Source organism: Gobius niger, assembly GCF_951799975.1.
Source record: "Gobius niger genome assembly, chromosome: 15".
In the NCBI taxonomy this organism is placed as follows: domain Eukaryota; kingdom Metazoa; phylum Chordata; class Actinopteri; order Gobiiformes; family Gobiidae; genus Gobius; species Gobius niger.
The window spans coordinates 31,691,446-31,719,277 of NC_136866.1; the positions used below are offsets into that span (position 1 = coordinate 31,691,446).

Genomic DNA, 27,832 nt, shown 5'->3' on the forward strand with positions numbered 1-27,832 from the left:
CTCGTTCCTCCTCTGCATCAGCTGGAGCCTCTTCTTCCTCTTCCTCCACTTCAACTGCGGCCGGCTCTGCCTCTTCTACCTCCTCTTCATCTGCTCCCTCCTCTTCTTCCTCCTCTGCATCTTCCTCCTCTGCATCTTCCTCCTCCTCCTCTGCGTCTGTGAAGGCGGTTCATTATATTTTATTTTGTGGAAATGTTTGTTTGTTAAAAATAAAGATGATTTTGCAGAAACAATGCAGGAAATAAATAAATAAACTTATTTATTTGGTTTAACGAGCAAATCAAACCTGTGTCACCTTCATCAGCTGCGTCTAGCTCCTCTTCCTCCTCCTCTTCCTCCTCCTCTCCCTCGTCCAGTTCTTTGTTCAGATCAAATCAATCGATGAAAAAATGCTTAATCTCAAAACGTTTCCTTTTACCAAATCAATCCTAACGACCCTCACCGGCCTCTTCCTCCTCCAATGCCTCCTCCTCCTCTTCCTCCTCCAGTTCCTCCTCCAGTTCCTCCTCCTCCTCTTCCTCCTCCAGTTCCTCCTCCTCCTCCTCCTCCAGTTCCTCCTCCTCTTCCTCCTCCAGTTCCTCCTCCTCTTCCTCCTCCAGTTCCTCCTCCTCTTCCTCCAGTTCTTCTTCAGCTGGAAGTAAAAAGTGAAGACACTGAATAATGTAATGTAGTGAGAGTGGGGTTCCTCAGGGTCTTGTTCTAGGCCCAGTTTTGTCCTCGGCTCGATTTTCAGAAACATCACAGTTCCGTTTGTTTTGCCATAGAAGAGTCTAGTGTCATGTAAGTCATGCAGGATCTGCAGGATCTGCAGGATCTACAGGATCTACAGGATCTACAGGATCTGCAGGATCTGAGACAGGATCTGCAGGATCTGAGACAGGATCTGCAGGATCTGCAGGATCTGAGACAGGATCTGCAGGATCTGCAGGATCTACAGGATCTACAGGATCTACAGGATCTACAGGATCTACAGGATCTGCAGGATCTGAGACAGGATCTGCAGGATCTGCAGGATCTGAGACAGGATCTGCAGGATCTGCAGGATCTACAGGATCTACAGGATCTACAGGATCTACAGGATCTACAGGATCTGCAGGATCTGAGACAGGATCTGCAGGATCTGCAGGATCTGAGACAGGATCTGCAGGATCTGCAGGATCTGCAGGATCTGCAGGATCTACAGGATCTACAGGATCTACAGGATCTACAGGATCTACAGGATCTACAGGATCTGAGACAGGATCTGCAGGATCTACAGGATCTACAGGATCTGCAGGATCTGCAGGATCTACAGGATCTACAGGATCTACAGGATCTACAGGATCTACAGGCTCTGCAGGATCTGCAGGATCTACTGGATCTGAGACGGGATCTGCAGGATCTGCAGGATCTGCAGGATCTACTGGATCTGAGACGGGATCTGCAGGATCTGCAGGATCTGCAGGATCTGCAGGATCTACAGGATCTACAGGATCTGCAGGATCTGCAGGATCTACAGGATCTACAGGATCTACAGGATCTACAGGATCTACAGGATCTACAGGATCTACAGGATCTGCAGGATCTACAGGATCTGAGACGGGAACTGTGAGGCCCCATGAGTGATTATTCTGTAAAAGACGTTCATTATATCTTTGGTAAAATAGTAAAAAACTCAAAGATCAACCTATGAGAAACTGCTTCATCCAAAACATTTCTCCTTTTACCAATTCAATCCAAACCACCCTTACCGGCCTCCTCCTCCTCTTCCTCCTCTTCCTCCTCCTCTTCCTCCTCTTCCTCCTCCTCTTCCTCCTCCTCTTCCTCCAGTTCTTCCTCTTCCTCCTCTTCCTCCTCTTCCTCCTCTTCCTCCAGTTCTTCAGCTGAAAGTAAAAAGTTGAGATTAAAAGCGTAACGAAGCTCCAGCTGTTTTAATGTAAGGAAAGAGGCGGGGTTTGTGAAGAAGATGGTCTTCTCACCATAGTCCTCCTCCTCTTCCTCTTCCTCGTCTTCTTCACCCCCCTCTTCCTCCTCTTCATCTCCTGTCATGAGAAAAAGGTCTGTGGCAGTTTTTTGTTTTCTGCGACAAATCAGAAATGACTCTTTTCAACAGCAGCAGCCATTTTCTCACCCTCCTCCTCCTCTTCTTCCTCCTCTTCTTCACCCTCCTCTTCTTCTTCACCCTCCTCTTCCTCTTCTTCTGTGACACAAATATGAAACAAAGTGAACGAGGGGTTTGGGGGCGAGAGACGTTCGGAAGTCAAAGACATTTTCTCACCGTAGTAATCTTCGTACTCCTCGGACAGCACCTCTTCTACTTCCTCCTCCTCATCCTCTACATCATCCTCCTCTTCATCCTCCTCTTCCTCCTCTTCCTCCTCGTCTCCTAGCTCCTCGTCTGCTTCCTCATCTTCTAGGTGCTCGTCTGCCTGCTTGTCCTCGTCCTCTTCCTCCACAACTTCGATGACGGGAAGCTTGTGTTTGGCCTGCATAGTGATCACTGACAGAGAGGAGACTCAGTACTACAGTATAAGTACTCTAAGTACTGCAGTATAAGTACTCTAAGTACTGCAGTTAAAGTACTCTAAGTACCGCAGTATAAGTACTCTCAGTACTGCAGTATAAGTACAGGCAGCAGAGTATTCGAGTAGGATCTGCTTTACTCAAGTATTGTAGTTTTTGTTGCTTTTACTCGACTCCGTCCTAAAGATAAATCTAGCACTTTCTGCTCCATTTGTCCAAAAGCTTAATAATAGACTATGACCAGCAGGTGGCGCTGTGCAGGTGTTCTGTCAATGCCACTGAATCAGGAGAAGGGTTGTAATAGTCTGGGAATTTACAAAACCGGACAGAATGTTCACGTGAATCTCTGTCGACAGAGATAAACTGCAGCATAAAAAGACATTTTAAATAAAAAGAGACAAAGTGGAAGAGATGGGGATCGTCTCTTTTTCTCATTTGAGACAAAACAAGTAAATATAAATATTTGCAGCACTTTTTAACATATTTCTGATGTTTGTAAAAAATATCTCTTCATCGTTAATATTAATAAATGATCTAAACACAAACTCTTACTGTGTCAAACTACTCGATAGTTCAGACAAGACTCACCTTTTCCTCGAGACGGAAGGAATTCACCTACGACAGAAACATCTCACATTATTAACATTATGAACAATATTAACAATGTTAACATTATTAACATTTTAACATTATTAACATTATTAACATTTTAACATTATTAACATTATTAACATTATTAACATTATTAACATTATTAACATTATTAACAATATTAACATTATTAACATTTTAACATTATGAACAATATTAGAATTATTAACATTATTAACACTATTAACAATATTAACAATATTAATATTATTAACATTAACATTATTTACAATATTAACAATAATGACAACATTAACATTATTAACATTATTAACATTATTAACATTATTAACAATATTAACAATATTAGCAATATTAACATTATTAACATTATTAACATTATTAACAATATTAACAATATTAACATTATTAACATTATTAACAATATTAACATTATTAATATTAAAATTATAAACAATATCAACATTATTAACATTATTAACATTATTAACAATATTAACAATATTAACATTATTAATATTAAAATTATTAACAATATTAACAATATTAACAATATTAACATTATTAACATTATTAACATTATTAACATTATTAACATTATTAACAATATTAACAATATTAACAATATTAACATTATTAACAATATTAACATTATTAACATTATTAACATTATTAATATTAAAATTATTAACAATATCAACATTATTAACATTATTAACATTATTAACAATATTAGCAATATTAACAATATTAACAATATTAACAATATTAACATTATTAACATTATTAACAATATTAACAATATTAACATTATTAACAATATTAACATTATTAACATTATTAACATTATTAACATTATTAACAATATTAACATTATTAACATTATTAACATTATTAACAATATTAACAATATTAACAATATTAACATTATTAACATTATTAACAATATTAACAATATTAACATTATTAACATTATTAACAATATTAACATTATTAACAATATCAACATTAATAACAATATTAACATTATTAACAATATCAACATTAATAACAATATTAACATTAACAACAATATTGACATTATTAACATTATCAACATGGTTAACAATATCAACATTAATAACAATATTGACATTATTAACATTATTAACATGGTTAACAATATTAACATTATTAACATGATTAACATTGTTAACAATATTAACATTATTAACATTATTAACATTATTAACATTATTAACATTATTAACATTATTAACAATATCAACATTAATAACAATATTGACATTATTAACATTATTAACAATATTAACATTATTAACATTGTTAACAATATTAACATTATTAACATTATTAACATTATTAACATTGTTAACAATATTAACATTATTAACATTATTAACATTATTAACAATATTAACATTATTAACATTATTAACATTATTAACATTATTAACAATATTAACATTATTAACATTATTAACATTATTAACATTATTAACAATATCAACATTAATAACAATATTGACATTATTAACATTATTAACAATATTGACATTATTAACAATATTAACAATATTAACATTATTAACATTATTAACATTATTAACAATATTAACATTATTAACATTATTAACAATATCAACATTATTAACATTGTTAACAATATTAACATTATTAACATTATTAACATTATTAACATTGTTAACAATATTAACATTATTAACATTATTAACATTATTAACAATATTAACATTATTGACATTATTAACAATATCAACATTAATAACAATATTAACATTATTAACATGATTTACATTGTTAACAATATTAACATTATTAACATTATTAACATTATTAACATTATTAATATTAAAATTATTAACAATATCAACATTATTAACATTATTAACATTATTAACAATATTAACAATATTAACATTATTAACATTATTAACATTATTAACAATATTAACATTATTAACATTATTAACAATATTAACAATATTAACATTATTAACATTATTAACAATATTAACAATATTAACATTATTAACATTATTAACAATATTAACAATATTAACATTATTAACATTATTAACAATATTAACAATATTAACAATATTAACATTATTAACATTATTAACAATATTAACATTATTAACATTATTAACATTATTAACATTATTAACAATATTAACATTATTAACAATATTAACAATATTAACATTATTAACATTATTAACAATATTAACAATATTAACAATATTAACAATATTAACATTATTAACATTATTAACAATATTAACATTATTAACATTATTAATATTAACATTAACAACAATATTAACAATATTAACATGATTAACATTGTTAACAATATTAACAATATTAACTTTATTAACAATTACATTTATTAACGTTATTACCATGATTAAATGACTATCATTATTATTTAAATGAACATTGTTATTAACATTGTTACTGACATTATTGTTCACATTATTTACATTAACATGCACATTGAAGGACAGACAGCAGAGGGCGCTGTTAGAGGTGAGCAGGAGCAGGTTAGAACCACATTAACATGCACGTTGACAGGACAGACAGCAGAGGGCGCTGTTAGAGGTGAGCAGGAGCAGGTTAGAACCAAAACAAAGCGACGGTTCAGTTTGAGTTCATTCATGAAGTCAAGACACTGCAAAGGTCAAAGTTTAACTAAAAACAGACCAGACGATCATTCACTAAAACTGACGGTTCGGGATCCACGTGTAGCACGAGAGGCTGTGACCCAAATATGGTCATTTCCTCTGAGGGCGACAGGTGGGAAATGACAGAAAACTTTCGATGTCTGATTGTTTCTCTGCAGCGTCTCGCCTCCAGATGAGAAGAATTAATGTTTAATAATTAATAATTAATGTTTCATGATGAAAGTTAAAGACGGTTAATCAGACGTAAACCTCACTCAGACGAATAAACGACTGAAACATGAGGAGTTTTTCAGGTCTGGAGCAGATTATTATCACACGGTGGTAAAGTCTGAAGAAATACCTGCGGCCGAAGTGTTGAGCTCCATAGCGCCCCCTACAGGCTCCTCCTCCTCCAGCCAGCTCTCTGCATGTGCACGCACACACACACACACACACACACATGGACAGACACGTGCATGAGCGTCAGCCACATCAGAAGCTCACGATGACATCACAGCGCTGTTCAGACGCTCCATCCTCCACCTGACCTTCTCTCTTCATCAGGAGGAGATCAGGAGGAGATCAGGATCAGGAGGAGATCAGGAGGAGATCAGGATCAGGAGGAGATCAGAGGAGATCAGGATCAGGAGGAGATCAGGAGGAGATCAGGATCAGGAGGAGACCAGAGGAGATCAGGAGGATGGAACGTGTGAACAGACGCTGTGTCTAAAGTGAAGCAGCGACGGCCGAAGCAGCGACATGTGGCTTTCACAAACTTTGAGCTTTGTCCAGAACGACAGACACTGACCTTTTTTCCGGACGGCGTAGAGGTTTCCTGCAGAAACAGAAAAACACGTGAGTGAAGGACCTGGTGCTCTCCAGGTGTGGAGTTTTGTGATTTTTTTCACCCTAAAACATCGCCAGCTCTATCAGAAACCCACAACAAATGTTAATAACAAGATATGGATATTCACAAGTTTGGAAAAGTTTGGAAAAGTTTGGAAAAGTTTGGAAAAGTTTGGAAAAGTTTGGAAAAGTTTGGAAAAGTTTGGAAATATTGGCCAACTCAACAAAAACAAAACATGTATAACTGGTGTAAACTTAAATATCTAACGGCTTTGAAGTTGCTGGAGCTAAAAAAAAAGTTAGAAACTGTCGTTAAAACCAAGTGAAAAACTATACTCTGAGGGGCAGGTCTCTGTGGGGCGGGGCTCTGGGGGCGGGGCTCTGAGGGGGCAGGGCTCTGAGGGGCGGGGCTCTGAGGGGGCGGGGCTCTGAGGGGCGGGGCTCTGAGGGGGCAGGGCTCTGAGGGGGCGGGGCTCTGAGGGGCGGGGCTCTGTGGGGCGGGGCTCTGAGGGGAGGGGCTCTGTGGGGCGGGGCTCTGAGGGGGCGGGGCTCTGAGGGGAGGGGCTCTGTGGGGCGGGGCTCTGAGGGGAGGGGCTCTGTGGGGCAGGTCTCTGTGGGGCAGGGCTCTGAGGGGCGGGGCTCTGAGGGGAGGGGCTCTGTGGGGCAGGTCTCTGTGGGGCAGGGCTCTGAGGGGCGGGGCTCTCACCGTCGTCGTCGTCGGGGGCGATGAGTCCGGCGGCGAAGCGCAGCAGCGTAGAAACCAGGTTCACGGAGTCTTCGGCCGCGCCCCTCACCATCCGCAGAGGGTCAGAGGCCACGCCCTCCACCACACCTGAGGTCACATGACTCACATCAGGAGAGCGCTCTCATTCACGCCATCATCTGGACCGGGCTCAACACCCTGCCCAGTCCAGATGACAACCTGCTAAAGCTTCATCAACATGGGAAACACTCGGACGACCGAGAGGGTCAGAGAGTCAGAGTCAGAGTCAGAGTCAGAGTCAGAGTCAGAGTCAGTAGAGTCAGAGTCAGAGTCAGAGTCAGTGTCAGAGTCAGAGTCAGAGTCAGTAGAGTCAGAGTCAGTAGAGTCAGAGTCAGAGTCAGTAGAGTCAGAGTCAGAGTCAGAGTCAGAGTCAGAGTCAGAGTCAGAGTCAGAGACAGAGTCAGAGTCAGAGTCAGAGTCAGAGACAGAGTCAGAGTCAGAGTCAGAGTCAGAGTCAGAGTCAGAGTCAGAGTCAGAGACAGAGTCAGAGTCAGAGTCAGAGTCAGTAGAGTCAGAGTCAGTAGAGTCAGAGTCAGAGTCAGAGTCAGAGTCAGTAGAGTCAGAGTCAGAGTCAGAGTCAGAGTCAGAGTCAGAGTCAGAGTCAGAGTCAGTAGAGTCAGAGTCAGAGTCAGAGTCAGAGACAGAGTCAGAGTCAGAGTCAGAGTCAGTAGAGTCAGAGTCAGTAGAGTCAGAGTCAGAGTCAGAGTCAGAGTCAGTAGAGTCAGAGTCAGAGTCAGAGTCAGAGTCAGAGTCAGAGTCAGAGTCAGAGTCAGAGTCAGAGTCAGAGACAGAGTCAGAGTCAGAGTCAGAGTCAGAGTCAGAGTCAGAGTCAGAGACAGAGTCAGAGTCAGAGACAGAGTCAGAGTCAGAGTCAGAGTCAGTAGAGTCAGAGTCAGTAGAGTCAGAGTCAGAGTCAGAGTCAGAGTCAGTAGAGTCAGAGTCAGTAGAGTCAGAGTCAGAGTCAGTAGAGTCAGAGTCAGTAGAGTCAGAGTCAGAGTCAGAGACAGAGTCAGAGTCAGAGTCAGTAGAGTCAGAGTCAGAGTCAGAGTCAGAGTCAGTAGAGTCAGAGTCAGAGTCAGTAGAGTCAGAGTCAGAGTCAGAGTCAGAGTCAGTAGAGTCAGAGTCAGTAGAGTCAGAGTCAGAGTCAGAGTCAGAGTCAGTAGAGTCAGAGTCAGAGTCAGAGTCAGAGACAGAGTCAGAGTCAGAGTCAGTAGAGTCAGAGTCAGAGTCAGAGTCAGAGTCAGTAGAGTCAGAGTCAGAGTCAGTAGAGTCAGAGTCAGAGTCAGAGTCAGAGTCAGTAGAGTCAGAGTCAGTAGAGTCAGAGTCAGAGTCAGAGTCAGAGTCAGTAGAGTCAGAGTCAGTAGAGTCAGAGTCAGAGTCAGAGTCAGTAGAGTCAGAGTCAGAGTCAGAGTCAGAGTCAGAGTCAGTAGAGTCAGAGTCAGTAGAGTCAGAGTCAGAGTCAGAGTCAGAGTCAGAGTCAGAGTCAGAGTCAGTAGAGTCAGAGTCAGTAGAGTCAGAGTCAGTAGAGTCAGAGTCAGAGTCAGAGTCAGAGTCAGTAGAGTCAGAGTCAGAGTCAGAGTCAGTAGAGTCAGAGTCAGTAGAGTCAGAGTCAGAGTCAGAGTCAGAGTCAGTAGAGTCAGAGTCAGTAGAGTCAGAGTCAGAGACAGAGTCAGAGTCAGAGTCAGAGTCAGAGTCAGTAGAGTCAGAGTCAGAGTCAGAGTCAGTAGAGTCAGAGTCAGAGTCAGTAGAGTCAGTAGAGTCAGAGTCAGAGTCAGAGTCAGAGTCAGTAGAGTCAGAGTCAGTAGAGTCAGAGTCAGAGTCAGAGTCAGAGTCAGAGTCAGTAGAGTCAGAGTCAGAGTCAGAGTCAGAGTCAGAGTCAGTAGAGTCAGAGTCAGAGTCAGAGTCAGAGTCAGAGTCAGTAGAGTCAGAGTCAGTAGAGTCAGAGTCAGTAGAGTCAGAGTCAGAGTCAGTAGAGTCAGAGTCAGAGTCAGAGTCAGAGTCAGAGTCAGTAGAGTCAGAGTCAGAGTCAGAGTCAGAGTCAGAGTCAGTAGAGTCAGAGTCAGTAGAGTCAGAGTCAGAGTCAGTAGAGTCAGAGTCAGAGTCAGAGTCAGAGTCAGAGTCAGAGTCAGTAGAGTCAGAGTCAGAGTCAGAGTCAGAGTCAGAGTCAGTAGAGTCAGAGTCAGTAGAGTCAGAGTCAGAGTCAGTAGAGTCAGAGTCAGTAGAGTCAGAGTCAGAGTCAGTAGAGTCAGAGTCAGAGTCAGAGTCAGTAGAGTCAGAGTCAGAGTCAGAGTCAGAGTCAGTAGAGTCAGAGTCAGAGTCAGAGTCAGTAGAGTCAGAGTCAGAGTCAGAGTCAGAGTCAGAGTCAGTAGAGTCAGAGTCAGAGTCAGAGTCAGAGTCAGTAGAGTCAGAGTCAGAGTCAGTAGAGTCAGAGTCAGAGTCAGAGTCAGTAGAGTCAGAGTCAGAGTCAGAGTCAGAGTCAGAGTCAGTAGAGTCAGAGTCAGAGTCAGAGTCAGAGTCAGTAGAGTCAGAGTCAGTAGAGTCAGAGTCAGTAGAGTCAGAGTCAGTAGAGTCAGAGTCAGTAGAGTCAGAGTCAGAGTCAGAGTCAGTAGAGTCAGAGTCAGTAGAGTCAGAGTCAGAGTCAGAGTCAGTAGAGTCAGAGTCAGTAGAGTCAGAGTCAGAGTCAGAGTCAGAGTCAGTAGAGTCAGAGTCAGTAGAGTCAGAGTCAGTAGAGTCAGAGTCAGTAGAGTCAGAGTCAGAGTCAGAGTCAGTAGAGTCAGAGTCAGTAGAGTCAGAGTCAGAGTCAGAGACAGAGTTAGAGTCAGTAGAGTCAGAGTCAGAGTCAGAGTCAGTAGAGTCAGAGTCAGTAGAGTCAGAGTCAGTAGAGTCAGAGTCAGTAGAGTCAGAGTCAGAGTCAGAGTCAGTAGAGTCAGAGTCAGTAGAGTCAGAGTCAGAGTCAGAGTCAGTAGAGTCAGAGTCAGTAGAGTCAGAGTCAGAGTCAGAGTCAGTAGAGTCAGAGTCAGTAGAGTCAGAGTCAGTAGAGTCAGAGTCAGTAGAGTCAGAGTCAGAGTCAGAGTCAGTAGAGTCAGAGTCAGTAGAGTCAGAGTCAGAGTCAGAGACAGAGTTAGAGTCAGTAGAGTCAGAGTCAGAGTCAGAGTCAGAGTCAGTAGAGTCAGAGTCAGAGTCAGTAGAGTCAGAGTCAGAGTCAGAGTCAGAGTCAGAGTCAGTAGAGTCAGAGTCAGTAGAGTCAGAGTCAGAGTCAGAGTCAGAGTCAGAGTCAGTAGAGTCAGAGTCAGAGTCAGAGTCAGTAGAGTCAGAGTCAGAGTCAGTAGAGTCAGAGTCAGAGTCAGAGTCAGTAGAGTCAGAGTCAGAGTCAGTAGAGTCAGAGTCAGAGTCAGAGTCAGAGTCAGAGTCAGAGTCAGAGTCAGTAGAGTCAGAGTCAGTAGAGTCAGAGTCAGAGTCAGAGTCAGAGTCAGAGTCAGTAGAGTCAGAGTCAGAGTCAGAGTCAGAGTCAGAGTCAGAGTCAGTAGAGTCAGAGTCAGAGTCAGAGTCAGAGTCAGAGTTAGAGTCAGTAGAGTCAGAGTCAGAGTCAGAGTCAGAGTCAGAGTCAGTAGAGTCAGAGTCAGAGACAGAGTTAGAGTCAGTAGAGTCAGAGTCAGTAGAGTCAGAGTCAGAGTCAGAGTCAGAGTCAGAGACAGAGTTAGAGTCAGTAGAGTCAGAGTCAGTAGAGTCAGAGTCAGAGTCAGAGTCAGAGTCAGAGTCAGTAGAGTCAGAGTCAGAGTCAGAGTCAGAGTCAGAGTCAGTAGAGTCAGAGTCAGAGTCAGTAGAGTCAGAGTCCGAGTCAGTAGAGTCAGAGTCAGAGTCAGAGTCAGTAGAGTCAGAGTCAGAGTCAGTAGAGTCAGAGTCAGAGTCAGTAGAGTCAGAGTCAGAGTCAGAGTCAGAGTCAGAGTCAGAGTCAGTAGAGTCAGAGTCAGAGTCAGAGACAGAGTCAGAGTCAGTAGAGTCAGAGTCAGTAGAGTCAGAGTCAGAGTCAGTAGAGTCAGAGTCAGAGTCAGAGTCAGTAGAGTCAGAGTCAGTAGAGTCAGAGTCAGAGTCAGAGTCAGAGTCAGTAGAGTCAGAGTCAGAGTCAGAGTCAGTAGAGTCAGAGTCAGAGTCAGAGACAGAGTCAGAGTCAGTAGAGTCAGAGTCAGTAGAGTCAGAGTCAGAGTCAGTAGAGTCAGAGTCAGAGTCAGAGTCAGTAGAGTCAGAGTCAGTAGAGTCAGAGTCAGAGTCAGAGTCAGTAGAGTCAGAGTCAGTAGAGTCAGAGTCAGAGTCAGAGTCAGAGACAGAGTCAGAGTCAGAGTCAGAGACAGAGTCAGAGTCAGAGTCAGAGTCAGAGTCAGAGACAGAGTCAGAGTCAGTAGAGTCAGAGTCAGTAGAGTCAGAGTCAGAGTCAGAGTCAGAGACAGAGTCAGAGTCAGAGTCAGAGTCAGAGACAGAGTCAGAGACAGAGTCAGAGTCAGAGTCAGAGTCAGAGTCAGAGTCAGAGTCAGAGACAGAGTCAGAGTCAGTAGAGTCAGAGTCAGTAGAGTCAGAGTCAGAGTCAGAGTCAGAGACAGAGTCAGAGTCAGAGACAGAGTCAGAGTCAGAGTCAGAGTCAGAGTCAGAGTCAGAGTCAGAGTCAGTAGAGTCAGAGTCAGTAGAGTCAGAGTCAGAGTCAGAGTCAGAGACAGAGTCAGAGTCAGAGTCAGAGACAGAGTCAGTAGAGTCAGAGTCAGAGTCAGAGTCAGAGTCAGTAGAGTCAGAGTCAGAGTCAGAGTCAGAGTCAGAGTCAGAGTCAGTAGAGTCAGAGTCAGAGTCAGAGTCAGAGTCAGAGTCAGTAGAGTCAGAGTCAGTAGAGTCAGAGTCAGAGTCAGAGACAGAGTCAGAGTCAGAGTCAGAGTCAGAGTCAGAGACAGAGACAGAGTCAGAGTCAGAGTCAGAGTCAGAGTCAGAGTCAGTAGAGTCAGAGTCAGAGTCAGAGTCAGAGACAGAGACAGAGTCAGAGTCAGAGTCAGAGACAGAGTCAGTAGAGTCAGAGTCAGAGTCAGAGTCAGTAGAGTCAGAGTCAGAGTCAGAGTCAGTAGAGTCAGAGTCAGAGTCAGAGTCAGAGTCAGAGTCAGAGACAGAGTCAGAGTCAGAGTCAGAGACAGAGTCAGTAGAGTCAGAGTCAGAGTCAGAGTCAGAGTCAGAGTCAGTAGAGTCAGAGTCAGAGTCAGAGTCAGAGTCAGTAGAGTCAGAGTCAGTAGAGTCAGAGTCAGTAGAGTCAGAGTCAGAGTCAGAGTCAGTAGAGTCAGAGTCAGAGTCAGAGTCAGAGTCAGAGACAGAGTCAGAGTCAGAGTCAGAGTCAGAGTCAGTAGAGTCAGAGTCAGAGTCAGAGTCAGAGTCAGAGTCAGTAGAGTCAGAGTCAGAGTCAGTAGAGTCAGAGTCAGAGTCAGAGTCAGAGTCAGAGTCAGTAGAGTCAGAGTCAGTAGAGTCAGAGTCAGAGTCAGTAGAGTCAGAGTCAGTAGAGTCAGAGTCAGAGTCAGAGTCAGAGTCAGAGTCAGAGTCAGAGTCAGTAGAGTCAGAGTCAGTAGAGTCAGAGTCAGAGTCAGAGTCAGTAGAGTCAGAGTCAGTAGAGTCAGAGTCAGAGTCAGAGACAGAGTTAGAGTCAGTAGAGTCAGAGTCAGAGTCAGAGTCAGTAGAGTCAGAGTCAGTAGAGTCAGAGTCAGTAGAGTCAGAGTCAGTAGAGTCAGAGTCAGAGTCAGAGTCAGTAGAGTCAGAGTCAGTAGAGTCAGAGTCAGAGTCAGAGTCAGTAGAGTCAGAGTCAGTAGAGTCAGAGTCAGAGTCAGAGTCAGAGTCAGTAGAGTCAGAGTCAGTAGAGTCAGAGTCAGTAGAGTCAGAGTCAGTAGAGTCAGAGTCAGAGTCAGAGTCAGTAGAGTCAGAGTCAGTAGAGTCAGAGTCAGAGTCAGAGACAGAGTTAGAGTCAGTAGAGTCAGAGTCAGAGTCAGAGTCAGAGTCAGTAGAGTCAGAGTCAGAGTCAGTAGAGTCAGAGTCAGAGTCAGAGTCAGAGTCAGAGTCAGTAGAGTCAGAGTCAGTAGAGTCAGAGTCAGAGTCAGAGTCAGAGTCAGAGTCAGTAGAGTCAGAGTCAGAGTCAGAGTCAGTAGAGTCAGAGTCAGAGTCAGTAGAGTCAGAGTCAGAGTCAGAGTCAGAGTCAGAGTCAGTAGAGTCAGAGTCAGAGTCAGTAGAGTCAGAGTCAGAGTCAGAGTCAGAGTCAGAGTCAGAGTCAGAGTCAGTAGAGTCAGAGTCAGTAGAGTCAGAGTCAGAGTCAGAGTCAGAGTCAGAGTCAGTAGAGTCAGAGTCAGAGTCAGAGTCAGAGTCAGAGTCAGAGTCAGAGTCAGTAGAGTCAGAGTCAGAGTCAGAGTCAGAGTCAGAGTTAGAGTCAGTAGAGTCAGAGTCAGAGTCAGAGTCAGAGTCAGAGTCAGTAGAGTCAGAGTCAGAGACAGAGTTAGAGTCAGTAGAGTCAGAGTCAGTAGAGTCAGAGTCAGAGTCAGAGTCAGAGTCAGAGACAGAGTTAGAGTCAGTAGAGTCAGAGTCAGTAGAGTCAGAGTCAGAGTCAGAGTCAGAGTCAGAGTCAGTAGAGTCAGAGTCAGAGTCAGAGTCAGAGTCAGAGTCAGTAGAGTCAGAGTCAGAGTCAGTAGAGTCAGAGTCCGAGTCAGTAGAGTCAGAGTCAGAGTCAGAGTCAGTAGAGTCAGAGTCAGAGTCAGTAGAGTCAGAGTCAGAGTCAGTAGAGTCAGAGTCAGAGTCAGAGTCAGAGTCAGAGTCAGAGTCAGTAGAGTCAGAGTCAGAGTCAGAGACAGAGTCAGAGTCAGTAGAGTCAGAGTCAGTAGAGTCAGAGTCAGAGTCAGTAGAGTCAGAGTCAGAGTCAGAGTCAGTAGAGTCAGAGTCAGTAGAGTCAGAGTCAGAGTCAGAGTCAGAGTCAGTAGAGTCAGAGTCAGAGTCAGAGTCAGTAGAGTCAGAGTCAGAGTCAGAGACAGAGTCAGAGTCAGTAGAGTCAGAGTCAGTAGAGTCAGAGTCAGAGTCAGTAGAGTCAGAGTCAGAGTCAGAGTCAGTAGAGTCAGAGTCAGTAGAGTCAGAGTCAGAGTCAGAGTCAGTAGAGTCAGAGTCAGTAGAGTCAGAGTCAGAGTCAGAGTCAGAGACAGAGTCAGAGTCAGAGTCAGAGACAGAGTCAGAGTCAGAGTCAGAGTCAGAGTCAGAGACAGAGTCAGAGTCAGTAGAGTCAGAGTCAGTAGAGTCAGAGTCAGAGTCAGAGTCAGAGACAGAGTCAGAGTCAGAGTCAGAGTCAGAGACAGAGTCAGAGACAGAGTCAGAGTCAGAGTCAGAGTCAGAGTCAGAGACAGAGTCAGAGACAGAGTCAGAGTCAGTAGAGTCAGAGTCAGTAGAGTCAGAGTCAGAGTCAGAGTCAGAGACAGAGTCAGAGTCAGAGACAGAGTCAGAGTCAGAGTCAGAGTCAGAGTCAGAGTCAGAGTCAGTAGAGTCAGAGTCAGTAGAGTCAGAGTCAGAGTCAGAGTCAGAGACAGAGTCAGAGTCAGAGTCAGAGACAGAGTCAGTAGAGTCAGAGTCAGAGTCAGAGTCAGAGTCAGTAGAGTCAGAGTCAGAGTCAGAGTCAGAGTCAGAGTCAGAGTCAGTAGAGTCAGAGTCAGAGTCAGAGTCAGAGTCAGAGTCAGTAGAGTCAGAGTCAGTAGAGTCAGAGTCAGAGTCAGAGACAGAGTCAGAGTCAGAGTCAGAGTCAGAGTCAGAGACAGAGACAGAGTCAGAGTCAGAGTCAGAGTCAGAGTCAGAGTCAGTAGAGTCAGAGTCAGAGTCAGAGTCAGAGACAGAGACAGAGTCAGAGTCAGAGTCAGAGACAGAGTCAGTAGAGTCAGAGTCAGAGTCAGAGTCAGTAGAGTCAGAGTCAGAGTCAGAGTCAGTAGAGTCAGAGTCAGAGTCAGAGTCAGAGTCAGAGACAGAGTCAGAGTCAGAGTCAGAGACAGAGTCAGTAGAGTCAGAGTCAGAGTCAGAGTCAGAGTCAGAGTCAGTAGAGTCAGAGTCAGAGTCAGAGTCAGAGTCAGTAGAGTCAGAGTCAGTAGAGTCAGAGTCAGTAGAGTCAGAGTCAGAGTCAGAGTCAGTAGAGTCAGAGTCAGAGTCAGAGTCAGAGTCAGAGACAGAGTCAGAGTCAGAGTCAGAGTCAGAGTCAGTAGAGTCAGAGTCAGAGTCAGAGTCAGAGTCAGAGTCAGTAGAGTCAGAGTCAGAGTCAGTAGAGTCAGAGTCAGAGTCAGAGTCAGAGTCAGAGTCAGTAGAGTCAGAGTCAGTAGAGTCAGAGTCAGAGTCAGTAGAGTCAGAGTCAGTAGAGTCAGAGTCAGTAGAGTCAGAGTCAGTAGAGTCAGAGTCAGAGTCAGAGTCAGTAGAGTCAGAGTCAGTAGAGTCAGAGTCAGTAGAGTCAGAGTCAGTAGAGTCAGAGTCAGTAGAGTCAGAGTCAGAGTCAGTAGAGTCAGAGTCAGAGTCAGAGTCAGAGTCAGAGACAGAGTCAGAGTCAGAGTCAGAGTCAGAGTCAGTAGAGTCAGAGTCAGAGTCAGAGTCAGAGTCAGTAGAGTCAGAGTCAGAGTCAGTAGAGTCAGAGTCAGAGTCAGAGTCAGAGTCAGAGTCAGTAGAGTCAGAGTCAGTAGAGTCAGAGTCAGAGTCAGAGACAGAGTCAGTAGAGTCAGAGTCAGTAGAGTCAGAGTCAGAGTCAGAGTCAGAGTCAGAGTCAGAGACAGAGACAGAGTCAGAGTCAGAGTCAGAGTCAGAGTCAGAGTCAGTAGAGTCAGAGTCAGAGTCAGAGTCAGAGTCAGAGACAGAGTCAGAGTCAGAGTCAGAGACAGAGTCAGTAGAGTCAGAGTCAGAGTCAGAGTCAGAGTCAGAGTCAGAGTCAGAGTCAGTAGAGTCAGAGACAGAGTCAGAGTCAGAGTCAGAGTCAGAGACAGAGTCAGTAGAGTCAGAGTCAGAGTCAGAGTCAGAGTCAGAGTCAGTAGAGTCAGAGTCAGAGTCAGAGTCAGAGTCAGTAGAGTCAGAGTCAGTAGAGTCAGAGTCAGTAGAGTCAGAGTCAGAGTCAGAGTCAGTAGAGTCAGAGTCAGAGTCAGAGTCAGAGTCAGAGACAGAGTCAGAGTCAGAGTCAGAGTCAGAGTCAGTAGAGTCAGAGTCAGAGTCAGAGTCAGAGTCAGTAGAGTCAGAGTCAGAGTCAGTAGAGTCAGAGTCAGAGTCAGAGTCAGAGTCAGTAGAGTCAGAGTCAGTAGAGTCAGAGTCAGAGTCAGTAGAGTCAGAGTCAGTAGAGTCAGAGTCAGTAGAGTCAGAGTCAGTAGAGTCAGAGTCAGAGTCAGTAGAGTCAGAGTCAGTAGAGTCAGAGTCAGTAGAGTCAGAGTCAGTAGAGTCAGAGTCAGTAGAGTCAGAGTCAGAGTCAGAGTCAGTAGAGTCAGAGTCAGAGTCAGAGTCAGAGTCAGAGACAGAGTCAGAGTCAGAGTCAGAGTCAGAGTCAGTAGAGTCAGAGTCAGAGTCAGAGTCAGAGTCAGAGTCAGTAGAGTCAGAGTCAGAGTCAGTAGAGTCAGAGTCAGAGTCAGAGTCAGAGTCAGAGTCAGTAGAGTCAGAGTCAGTAGAGTCAGAGTCAGAGTCAGAGACAGAGTCAGTAGAGTCAGAGTCAGTAGAGTCAGAGTCAGAGTCAGAGTCAGAGTCAGAGTCAGAGACAGAGACAGAGTCAGAGTCAGAGTCAGAGTCAGAGTCAGAGTCAGTAGAGTCAGAGTCAGAGTCAGAGTCAGAGTCAGAGACAGAGTCAGAGTCAGAGTCAGAGACAGAGTCAGTAGAGTCAGAGTCAGAGTCAGAGTCAGTAGAGTCAGAGTCAGAGTCAGAGTCAGAGTCAGAGTCAGTAGAGTCAGAGTCAGAGTCAGAGTCAGTAGAGTCAGAGTCAGAGTCAGTGTCAGTAGAGTCAGAGTCAGAGTCAGAGTCAGAGTCAGAGTCAGAGTCAGAGTCAGAGTCAGAGTCAGAGTCAGTAGAGTCAGAGTCAGAGTCAGAGTCAGTAGAGTCAGAGTCAGTAGAGTCAGAGTCAGAGTCAGAGTCAGTAGAGTCAGAGTCAGAGTCAGAGTCAGAGTCAGTAGAGTCAGAGTCAGAGTCAGAGTCAGAGTCAGAGTCAGAGTCAGTAGAGTCAGAGTCAGAGTCAGAGTCAGTAGAGTCAGAGTCAGAGTCAGAGTCAGAGTCAGAGTCAGAGTCAGAGTCAGAGTCAGTAGAGTCAGAGTCAGTAGAGTCAGAGTCAGAGTCAGTAGAGTCAGAGTCAGTAGAGTCAGAGTCAGTAGAGTCAGAGTCAGAGTCAGTAGAGTCAGAGTCAGTAGAGTCAGAGTCAGAGTCAGAGTCAGTAGAGTCAGAGTCAGAGTCAGAGTCGGAGTCAGTAGAGTCAGAGTCAGAGTCAGAGTCAGAGTCAGAGTCAGAGTCAGTAGAGTCAGAGTCAGAGTCAGAGTTAGAGTCAGAGTCAGAGTCAGTAGAGTCAGAGTCAGAGTCAGTAGAGTCAGAGTCAGAGTCAGAGTCAGAGTCAGTAGAGTCAGAGTCAGTAGAGTCAGAGTCAGAGTCAGAATCAGAGTCAGAGTCAGAGTCAGAGTCAGAGTCAGAGTCAGTAGAGTCAGAGTCAGAGTCAGAGTCAGAGTCAGAGTCAGTAGAGTCAGAGTCAGAGTCAGAGTCAGAGTCAGTAGAGTCAGAGTCAGAGTCAGAGTCAGAGTCAGTAGAGTCAGAGTCAGAGTTAGTGTCAGTAGAGTCAGAGTCAGAGTCAGAGTCAGTAGAGTCAGAGTCAGAGTCAGAGTCAGAATCAGAGTCAGTAGAGTCAGAGTCAGAGTCAGAGTCAGTAGAGTCAGAGTCAGAGTCAGAGTCAGAATCAGAGTCAGTAGAGTCAGAGTCAGTAGAGTCAGAGTCAGAGTCAGAGTCAGAGTCAGAGTCAGTAGAGTCAGAGTCAGTAGAGTCAGAGTCAGTAGAGTCAGAGTCAGAGTCAGAGTCAGAGTCAGTAGAGTCAGAGTCAGAGTCAGAGTCAGAGTCAGTAGAGTCAGAGTCAGAGTCAGAGTCAGAGTCAGAGTCAGAGTCAGAGTCAGTAGAGTCAGAGTCAGAGTCAGAGTCAGTAGAGTCAGAGTCAGAGTCAGAGTCAGTAGAGTCAGAGTCAGTAGAGTCAGAGTCAGAGTCAGAGTCAGTAGAGTCAGAGTCAGAGTCAGTAGAGTCAGAGTCAGAGTCAGAGTCAGAGTCAGAGTCAGAGTCAGTAGAGTCAGAGTCAGAGTCAGAGTCAGAGTCAGAGTCAGTAGAGTCAGAGTCAGAGTCAGTAGAGTCAGAGTCAGAGTCAGAGTCAGAGTCAGTAGAGTCAGAGTCAGAGTCAGAGTCAGAGTCAGTAGAGTCAGAGTCAGAGTCAGTAGAGTCAGAGTCAGTAGAGTCAGAGTCAGAGTCAGTAGAGTCAGAGTCAGAGTCAGTAGAGTCAGAGTCAGAGTCAGAGTCAGAGTCAGAGTCAGAGTCAGAGTCAGAGTCAGTAGAGTCAGAGTCAGAGTCAGAGTCAGAGTCAGAGTCAGTAGAGTCAGAGTCAGAGTCAGAGTCAGAGTCAGTAGAGTCAGAGTCAGAGTCAGAGTCAGAGTCAGTAGAGTCAGAGTCAGAGTCAGAGTCAGTAGAGTCAGAGTCAGAGTCAGAGTCAGAGTCAGTAGAGTCAGAGTCAGAGTCAGAGTCAGTAGAGTCAGAGTCAGTAGAGTCAGAGTCAGTAGAGTCAGAGTTAGGGTTAGTCGTGAGTCTTGCCTCTGCGACTGGAGTCCTTCAGAATCTTCCGGACTCCGGCGCCGGGTCGACCTGATGTGAGACACACAGGGTTAAAGGAAAGACTCAGAGATGAAGAGGAGGAAGAGGAGGAAGAGACAGAAACGGGGCGTGTCCAGGACGCTCTAGATTCAAACCCATTTTACTATGAAAGTCCAAAGAAACATGGCCTCAGCCCCCCCCCTTTATTGAGGCTTGATTTCTGATATTACTCCCTTCACTCCCCTTTCGTACTAAATCTTTTCCCTTGCTAACATTGTTACGTCTTTGTCTTTAAAAGTGAGGTCAGTGCTTTCAGATGGAGCGGCTGTTTTCCCTGCCGTGCTGATGCATTCTTTTGAAGAGAGGTTGCTTGGCTTCCCTTATGTTGTGCAGCCTCACACTGAGCCACTCCGGTCCTGTCTGTCCTGCCCTTTGCTTCTTTGAGCGTTCTTCACCTTCTCAAAGGCCCATCTCGGGTCCACAGACTGTTCTTCAGACGCCGTTCTGCGTTGGTCTCTCCCTCAGCTGCTGTAGGTGCTCCTGGGCTCTGAGCTGCTTCTAGTTACTCCTAACTTGTGCTGAGGAAGTTGGTTTGACCCAAAGAGGAGACGCCCCGGATGAATGAGAGCCTTTGTAAACATTTCATTTCTAGCCGGCAGAAGATATGGTTTGACCCCAAAAAAATTGCTACAAAAGTTTTTTTCAATGGTTTCTGTAGTATCAGATGTGCTTATTAACATACTAAAAGTCGACCAAAATCTGACCACTGGAAAGGTCTAGTTTTCAAGATGGCGTCCAAGAGGGTGGCGAGATCCTTAAAATGCTCATTACTCCTTTATTATTCATCCTAGACAAGCCATTTTGGTGTCTAGGAATCCAATGGGCTTGTTCAAGTTGTGGTCACATGATCACATAATTGTACAATAGAAATCGTGGACAAAGACTCTATATATTAACATTAGCGAGTTTGTCACACACACATTTTCAACGCAGCCTTGGAAGGGTTTTAGCCTCTCTGTTATCTTAGCATTTTATCAACTAGCATTTGCGTTTGCCGTGACAAACTCGCTAATGTGAATATATAGTCTTTGTCCATGATTTCTATTATACAGTTATGTGATCATGTGACTACAATTGGAACAAGCCCATTGGATTCCTAGAACATGGGGTTAGAACCAAAACGACTTGTCTATGATGGATAATAAAGGGGCATTTTAAGGATCTCGCCCCCCTCTTGGTAGACTTTTAGTATGTTAAGGCGAGACACTGCAGGTGAACAGGGGAAGAAAATAAATGTAGAGACGTCAATTTGAAACTTTTGCTGAACATCACAGATATAAATATGAGAAGAAAATGTATTGCATTTTTTCTGTCATTTTATGTTTTCCTAAAAAAATAAAATTGTCTATATTTTGGGCAACGAAATCAAAATAATGAATTGATCCAGATTAAATGGTTTTATGTTATTGACATATTAGTGACTAAGATTTTTTCAGAGGGATTTTGGATATTTTGTTTAGTTTTTCAATAAACTAATCATCAGTGAAAAAATCTGTAAAAACTCAAATTCCGCCTGTTTTTTTGGTTTCAAAGTTGAATAAATCAGGCTAGGAATTAGATGTTAAAAAATCCCTCAGAAAAACCCTTCAGAATGTTGTTGTGTCTCAGCCTGTAAAGTGTGGAGTCTGTGGGAGCTTCTATAAGGGCTCAGGCTCTGCCCGAGTGCGGCTTCTCTCATTCAGAGAAAACCAGCCCTGAAGTTTTGTAGCGAGTGCGCATGCTCGGCCCGTTCTTCCACTTTTCCGCTCCAGCGTCTCGTAGGAGGAAAAACACCATATTTGGGCGAAAGCGTCATCACGGGGCCCCTTAGCAGGACACGTGGATGTCAAATCTGTCAATATTTATGAATGAAAACCCGCGGGAAAGACGGCCTTTCTACTTCCGGGTCGCCCCCACCTCGCAGACAAAACATCATCAAATAAACATCATCATTTTTATATCTGACATGAAAACTAAGATGTAAAGGGAGGAAAACAGATACAAATCTCCACTTCCACCACTGCGGGAAACATCAATACTTTCACCTAAAGTGTCTCGCATTAATCAGCTCACCTGATACTACAGGAAACCACTGGGGTGTTTCTGTTTTCATATATGCAGCCGCCTATTCATATTTCCCCTGGACACGCCCGTGGACACGCCCCTGGACACGCCCCCGGACACGCCCCCGGACACGCCCCTGGACACGCCCTGGTTCACATGGATGACTGTTAGTTTGATTAACTTTATTAAGATGAAGCCCTTTCTCAAACCAAAGCCACACGAGTCTGTGAGAAACCCTGAGAGCAGAGAGGACAGGCTCCTATGGGCCTGAGGCAGAGAGGACAGGCTCCTATGGGCCTGAGGCAGAGAGGACAGGCTCCTATGGGCCTGAGGCAGAGAGGACGGGCTCCTATGGGCCTGAGGCAGAGAGGACAGGCTCCTATGGGCCTGAGGCAGAGAGGACAGGCTCCTATGGGCCTGAGGCAGAGAGGACAGGCTCCTATGGGCCTGAGGCAGAGAGGACAGGCTCCTATGGGCCTGAGGCGGGTTAGAACGAGGAGGACCGAGCCCAGACCTGGGACGGCAGAGCGGTCCGTGAGGTCGAAGAGGATCACGAACACACAGGTCCATGTGACGAGCAGAGCCAGGACCAGGACCCAGGCCAGAGGAGAGCTGAAGGTGGAGGACACCTCCTCAGAGAAGGTCTTCCTGGGCCGGAGCGACGCAGGAGCTTCTGCAGCCGAGCGGCCTTCGATCACCATGGTGGAGGAGCCTGAGGAACGAGCTGAGGAGAGAGACACTTATCAAACATCTGCATCAGGAGGAACCAGAGAGACGTTTATCAAACATCAGGAGGAACCAGAGAGACGTTTATCAAACATCAGGAGGAACCAGAGGAGAGACACTTATCAAACATCAGGAGAGAGACCCTTATCAAACATCTGCATCAGGAGGAACATGAAGAACGAGCTGAGGAGGAGAGACACTTATCAAACATCAGGAGGAGAGAGACACTTATCAAACATCTGCATCAGGAGGAACCAGAGAGACGTTTATCAAACATCAGGAGGAACCGGAGAGACGTTTATCAAACATGAGGAGGAGAGACACTTATCAAACATCAGGAGAGAGACGTTTATCAAACATCAGGAGGAACCAGAGAGACGTTTGTCAAACATCAGGAGGACGTTTATCAAACATCAGGAGAGAGACGTTTATCAAACATCAGGAGGAACCAGAGAGACACTTATCAAACATCAGGAGGAACCGGAGAGACGTTTATCAAACATGAGGAGGAGAGACACTTATCAAACATCAGGAGAGAGACGTTTATCAAACATCAGGAGGAACCAGAGAGACACTTATCAAACATCAGGAGGACGTTTATCAAACATCAGGAGAGAGACGTTTATCAAACATCAGGAGAGAGACGTTTATCAAACATCAGGAGAGAGACGTTTATCAAACATCAGGAGGAGAGACGTTTATCAAACATCAGGAGGAGAGACGTTTATCAAACATCAGGAGGAACCAGAGGAGAGACGTTTATCAAACATCAGGAGGAACCGGAGAGACACTTATCAAACATCTGCATCAGGAGGAACCAGAGGAGAGACACTTATCAAACATCAGGAGGAACCAGAGCATCATTTACACTGAGGATGTGGACGGTGAGGCCTAACTCCCTCAGACCCAGTGGAACCTGTTGGTGCTGTGGAAACATCTGGCCTGACCCTGTAGTTCCCTGTGGTCGTGATCTCTCTGCTGTTTCTAGAATCACTGATTTGTTGGCGACAGGCATGATCTGACACGCCCGCCATGTGTTGCATGAGATGGTTTTCCCCGTGTGGCGCTGGCGTCACGTGAGCGGCTTTATCTGAATCTGCTGTAGTGACATGACCTGAGTGAACATGGACGCACTGCAGGTCATTGTAACCAGAAGAACTCGGAGAACTCGATCACTGAGTCAGTTTTAACCTCCGCAACTGTATTTTTGAACACTGCGAAAAATACTGCGGTTAGCAAGAGCATGCTAAAGCTAGCGGGAGCATGCTAAAGCTAATGCTAACTAATCAAGCCTGGGACAGAATCAATGATAGAACCTAAAGTAGCATAATAAAATACACTTTGGTCACAGCTGGAGATGCAGGCGGCAGATGTTTTCAGCCGCTGTTTTAAAATAAACATCAGGAAGTGATTTTTCTGTCTGTATTTCAGTGGAGAAGCTCAGAAGCTCCTGTTGTGTCAGTCATGTCCCAAAGATGTTCAGAGGAAACATGAAAACACAACATCCCCAAACCTGCAAGTAACTGTTACTATTTCTATATTATTGTAGTCGAAGAGAAAAAGGTTTTCAAGTTTTTCCCTAAAATGTCCAACCAGGAAACCGACCAAAGCCGGGTTTACGCCGAGGCTCCTGGAGGAATGTGAGCGGCTTTAATGGTCGGCCATTGTGTAATTCTTAAGAAAATATGAGTTAGATTTTGGATACTTGATTTATCTTTGCTCAATTAGCCACGAGTCCAATGTTTCTACAGTTTGTCGTAGCACATCTGGCCATGGCCGTATCTACCATTGAGGTCACCTGGCTACGGCCCTGCATCTGGCACATGAGCAGAACGTGCAGAGACACTGGAGCCCGAGAGCTGAAGGAGAAGTTTGGCCAAACAAAGAAGAAACTCTCAACAAACAGTCCGGGAGCCAGACCTCCTCCTCAGGCACATGTTTGCTACCTTTTCCAAACTAGTATCTTTCAGTAGAGCATATCCTGAGTCATCACCAGAGGGGACCCCCATCGGCCCCGTCCGGCTGTGGGACCCCAAAAAACCACTTTAACGGGACAGGCTTCAGACGGAACTTTGTGATTCTCTCCAAAGCACTGCTGTGGTCACATACAGAGTCACACATTAATGAAATTTAGAACAAAGAAAGCTGACATGATGAGGAACTAAGGAATATGACAGTTTTGGGCTTTAGCTTTTTCTTTTTCCATATATTCAACTATATATCTGCAAAAATGAAAAATAAATGTCATATAGAGAAAAGCGCTTCACAAATGAGTGCATTATTGTCTTGTGTGTTTATTTTTACCTTTTCAAATGTAAACAGAAAACTGCCCCAACTCATTAGCTTCACATTAAGCCCAAGATGAGCTCAGGACCTCAGACGGATCAGCAGCTATAACAGAACATGTGTTCCATGTTCCCTCTCAGAGCTGTGGATCCTCATGCATTTGTCCATATAGGCCTGTGAGAACATCCCAGGGTGAAGTTACAGCTTTTAGGACCAGAATTCAACTTAAACCTTTTTGGATTTGCTTCAAACTTGGCACAGTTGATGTTGATATACTAAATATTCTGTGAATACAATTTGAGCTTCATATCTTTTATAATGTTTGAGTTTGAGTGCTTTTCAAAGGGGGGTAGGGTAAAATCAGGCCTTGATGCAACAACAACTTTCACTAACTTTAGAGACTTTGGACGTTTATGACAGACTGCTGGGAATTTTATTATTTATTTCTACTTTTCAAAATATCTTTGACAATCAGTTCCGAATATGTTGCCAGTGTCATCTCTAAATAAGATACACGATGGTTTAACACACGGGTCACCAACGAAAGTACTTTTTTTACAGTGTAAAAGACTTACTTTTCTTGAAACAAATACAGTTGTTTCTGTTCATGTGACTCAATACGAGGTTAAAACAAAACTATTTTGCTATAATATGGGGTCAATATCCTATAACTACACAGAACGTTAAAGTCTTTAGGATTCGTTTTTAACTGGTGACTCTCAAAAAACGTAATGCTCTTGAAGTCGCCCTCGGCTGATAAAAGGTTTGGTTTAACGATATAACAAAAATACATGTGATCGTTCATATTTGATAACACCTCAGTAACTGTGGACTGTTTCTAAAACTTAATCCCATTTCTACCCTCGACAGTGGCTCTGATGGTAAAGCCGGGTCGTGATTGTGAGTTTGCCGGTTAGAATCCAAGCTCCCGCAGGTGCAGACTGCCATCGTGTCCTTGGGCAAGAAACCTATAATGCATTGGTTTTATACAGAGCTTTTCTGGACACTCAAAGATGCTTTACATTGCATTATTCATTCACTCCATACCCGGTGGTGGTAAGCTTCTATTGTAGCCACAGCTGCCCTGGGGTAGACTGACGGAAGCGAGGCAACCAGTCTGCGCCATCGGCCCCTCCGACCACCACTCACTCACTCACTACATTGGCCAGGCTTCCTGGTGTTACTAAACGGTCTCCAAGCACCGACCAGGCCCTGCTGAGCTTCAGGTCTGAGGGACTGGGCAGAGCAAAGGCGGTTTGACCAGTAAACTTAACCCACATTGTCCATGTATGAATGTATTGTGTGAGTGAGAGGTGCTGGTCGGAGAGGTCGAAGCATATACTGGCAGCCTTGCTTCTATAGCCACAGCTCCCAGGGCACCTGTGGCTACAACAGTAGCTTATCACAGCCGAGTACTGGAGACCCAAGTGTTGGTGGTATTGGTATTTGGTCATATTTCAATCATTTCAATTTAAGCTTGTCCAATCCACTTTAAATCCAATCAAAGCCCATCTAAACATCACATCTAAGTGAATGTGAGTTGGTGGCCTAGATGTAAGCAGCCACGCTTCTGTCAGTCTGCCCCAGGGGAAACTGGCTGCATATGCAGCTGGTCTGACATGAATGAAAATCCCCATTCCTTTTGAGAAGAACTTTGGGGGACTTGTGTCATGAAACACACTATATAAAGTAAGATTCCCCTCCCCTTTACCCAGTCTAAAGCTGACCTGAGTCTAGGGTTGCCAGGTCTCAGGAGTCAAACCTGCCCAAGGACCTGGCAACCCTGCCCGAGTCAGTCTATTGGAGCTTGAGTTAACACAGTCTGAGCCTGTGTTTACCGACTCAGAGCCTAAACCAGTTCTTTTAAGGTTAGACTGGGTTTAGATGTGATCCAAAATCCAGTCTAAACACACATAAACCTGGTCTAAACTGAAGATTAACCACAATAGGTGTAGATAGACTCAGACTCGGTTTGAATTTAAAAACAACACTCAATTGTCCAGAATAGAGATAAGAATACTCTGTTTTTCTGAATAATGAATAACCAGCCATTTTACAACATAGTTCTACTGAAATTCTTTGGCCCAATGAAGAAGTGAAATGGATGATTCCTGAAACGTTGGTCTGTGTAATTCATTATTTGAATCCCCAAAACACAAGGGATTCAAGGTTCTATAAATCAGGCTAGAAATGAGATTGAAAAACCCTTCAGACAAATCCTTCAAAACCTTACGAAGGCTTTATAAGTTGAAACGTGTTTCAGTTATATGGTGAATGGTATCAACCTGTAGCACTTGATGGTGAACCAAAGACAAATCTAAACTGAGGTAGACATTAAAGTTCAATCTACTCTAATATAACAGCATCAGGCAGGTCAGGTTTTTGTGAGTGGAGAATGTGTGACACACATTTCTAATCATTTTAGGAAAAAATCCAAGGGTGAATATTCACAAATGGTCATTTTCATGTGTGGATTTGGTCCAATATTTACTCTCACAATAAAACTGAGATGTTGAGGGAGAAAACATAAACAAAGAACCTAACATTGATGACTGTATGAAAAAAAGTTGTGTCTCTCCTCAATGCGTTAATATCCACGTGTGGACTAGTAACACAGCAGGTGCAATGAAAATGCATAGAAGAGACAGTAAACCACAAAGTAATACATGCTGCTTCAGTAAACACTGGGGAGTTTAAGTAAAGTCGCATTAGGCTGATGAGCAGGTAACAAACTGTTAATGTTACACATGTTTGAACCGTCACATATCAGACTTACTGATGACACTGGCAACATTTTCTTATATATTGTCATTGTAATGTTTTGATATAATAATGTATATTAATTTAATAAGTAATAATATTCCCAACAGTTTGTCACAAACTGATGTTCCTGATGTTCCTGATGTCCCTGGAACATCAGGAACATCAGGAACATAAACAAAAGTAGTGGAGTATAAGAGTAAAGTATTGTATATATGTACTTCCTGACATAGGAGTAACTCCTGAGGGACTGGCTCCTCCCTCCTTAAACTGCCCCTATTGTAGATGTTTTAGGGCCTTACCGTCCGCCGTCTCGGTCATCGCGGCTCCCGTCCCATCGAAGAGTCTTAATCCAAATCAAGCACAGGTTCCCTCACTCAGAGTCACAGGTTCCACTCCTCACACAGAGTCACAGGTTCCACTCCTCACACAGAGTCACAGGTTCCACTCCTCACACAGAGTCACAGGTTCCACTCCTCACTCAGAGTCACAGGTTCCACTCCTCACTCAGAGTCACAGGTTCCACTCCTCACACAGAGTCACAGGTTCCACTCCTCACACAGAGTCACAGGTTCCACTCCTCACACAGAGTCACAGGTTCCACTCCTCACACAGAGTCACAGGTTCCACTCCTCACACAGAGTCACAGGTTCCACTCCTCACACAGAGTCACAGGTTCCACTCCTCACACAGAGTCACAGGTTCCACTCCTCACTCAAAGGTTATTCCCAGG

At 44.0% G+C, this 27,832-nt stretch overlaps 1 protein-coding gene across 1 annotated transcript; it reads right to left on the reverse strand.

Annotated features, from left to right (window-relative positions):
- Positions 1 to 1,710: 1,710 nt before the first annotated feature.
- Positions 1,711 to 27,521, reverse strand: LOC306974718 (uncharacterized protein; the record flags this gene model as incomplete). The annotated part of the gene is made up of 11 exons (XM_079572091.1): positions 27,402 to 27,521; positions 21,842 to 22,051; positions 19,225 to 19,275; positions 7,357 to 7,482; positions 6,613 to 6,639; positions 6,166 to 6,228; positions 3,091 to 3,117; positions 2,258 to 2,479; positions 2,111 to 2,179; positions 1,959 to 2,018; positions 1,711 to 1,862 (listed from the first exon to the last, which is right to left on the reverse strand). Exons 1-11 carry the CDS (start codon positions 27,418 to 27,420, stop codon positions 1,711 to 1,713), a joined length of 1,026 nt encoding a protein of 341 aa, XP_079428217.1. The 5' UTR covers positions 27,421 to 27,521.
- Positions 27,522 to 27,832: the final 311 nt, after the last annotated feature.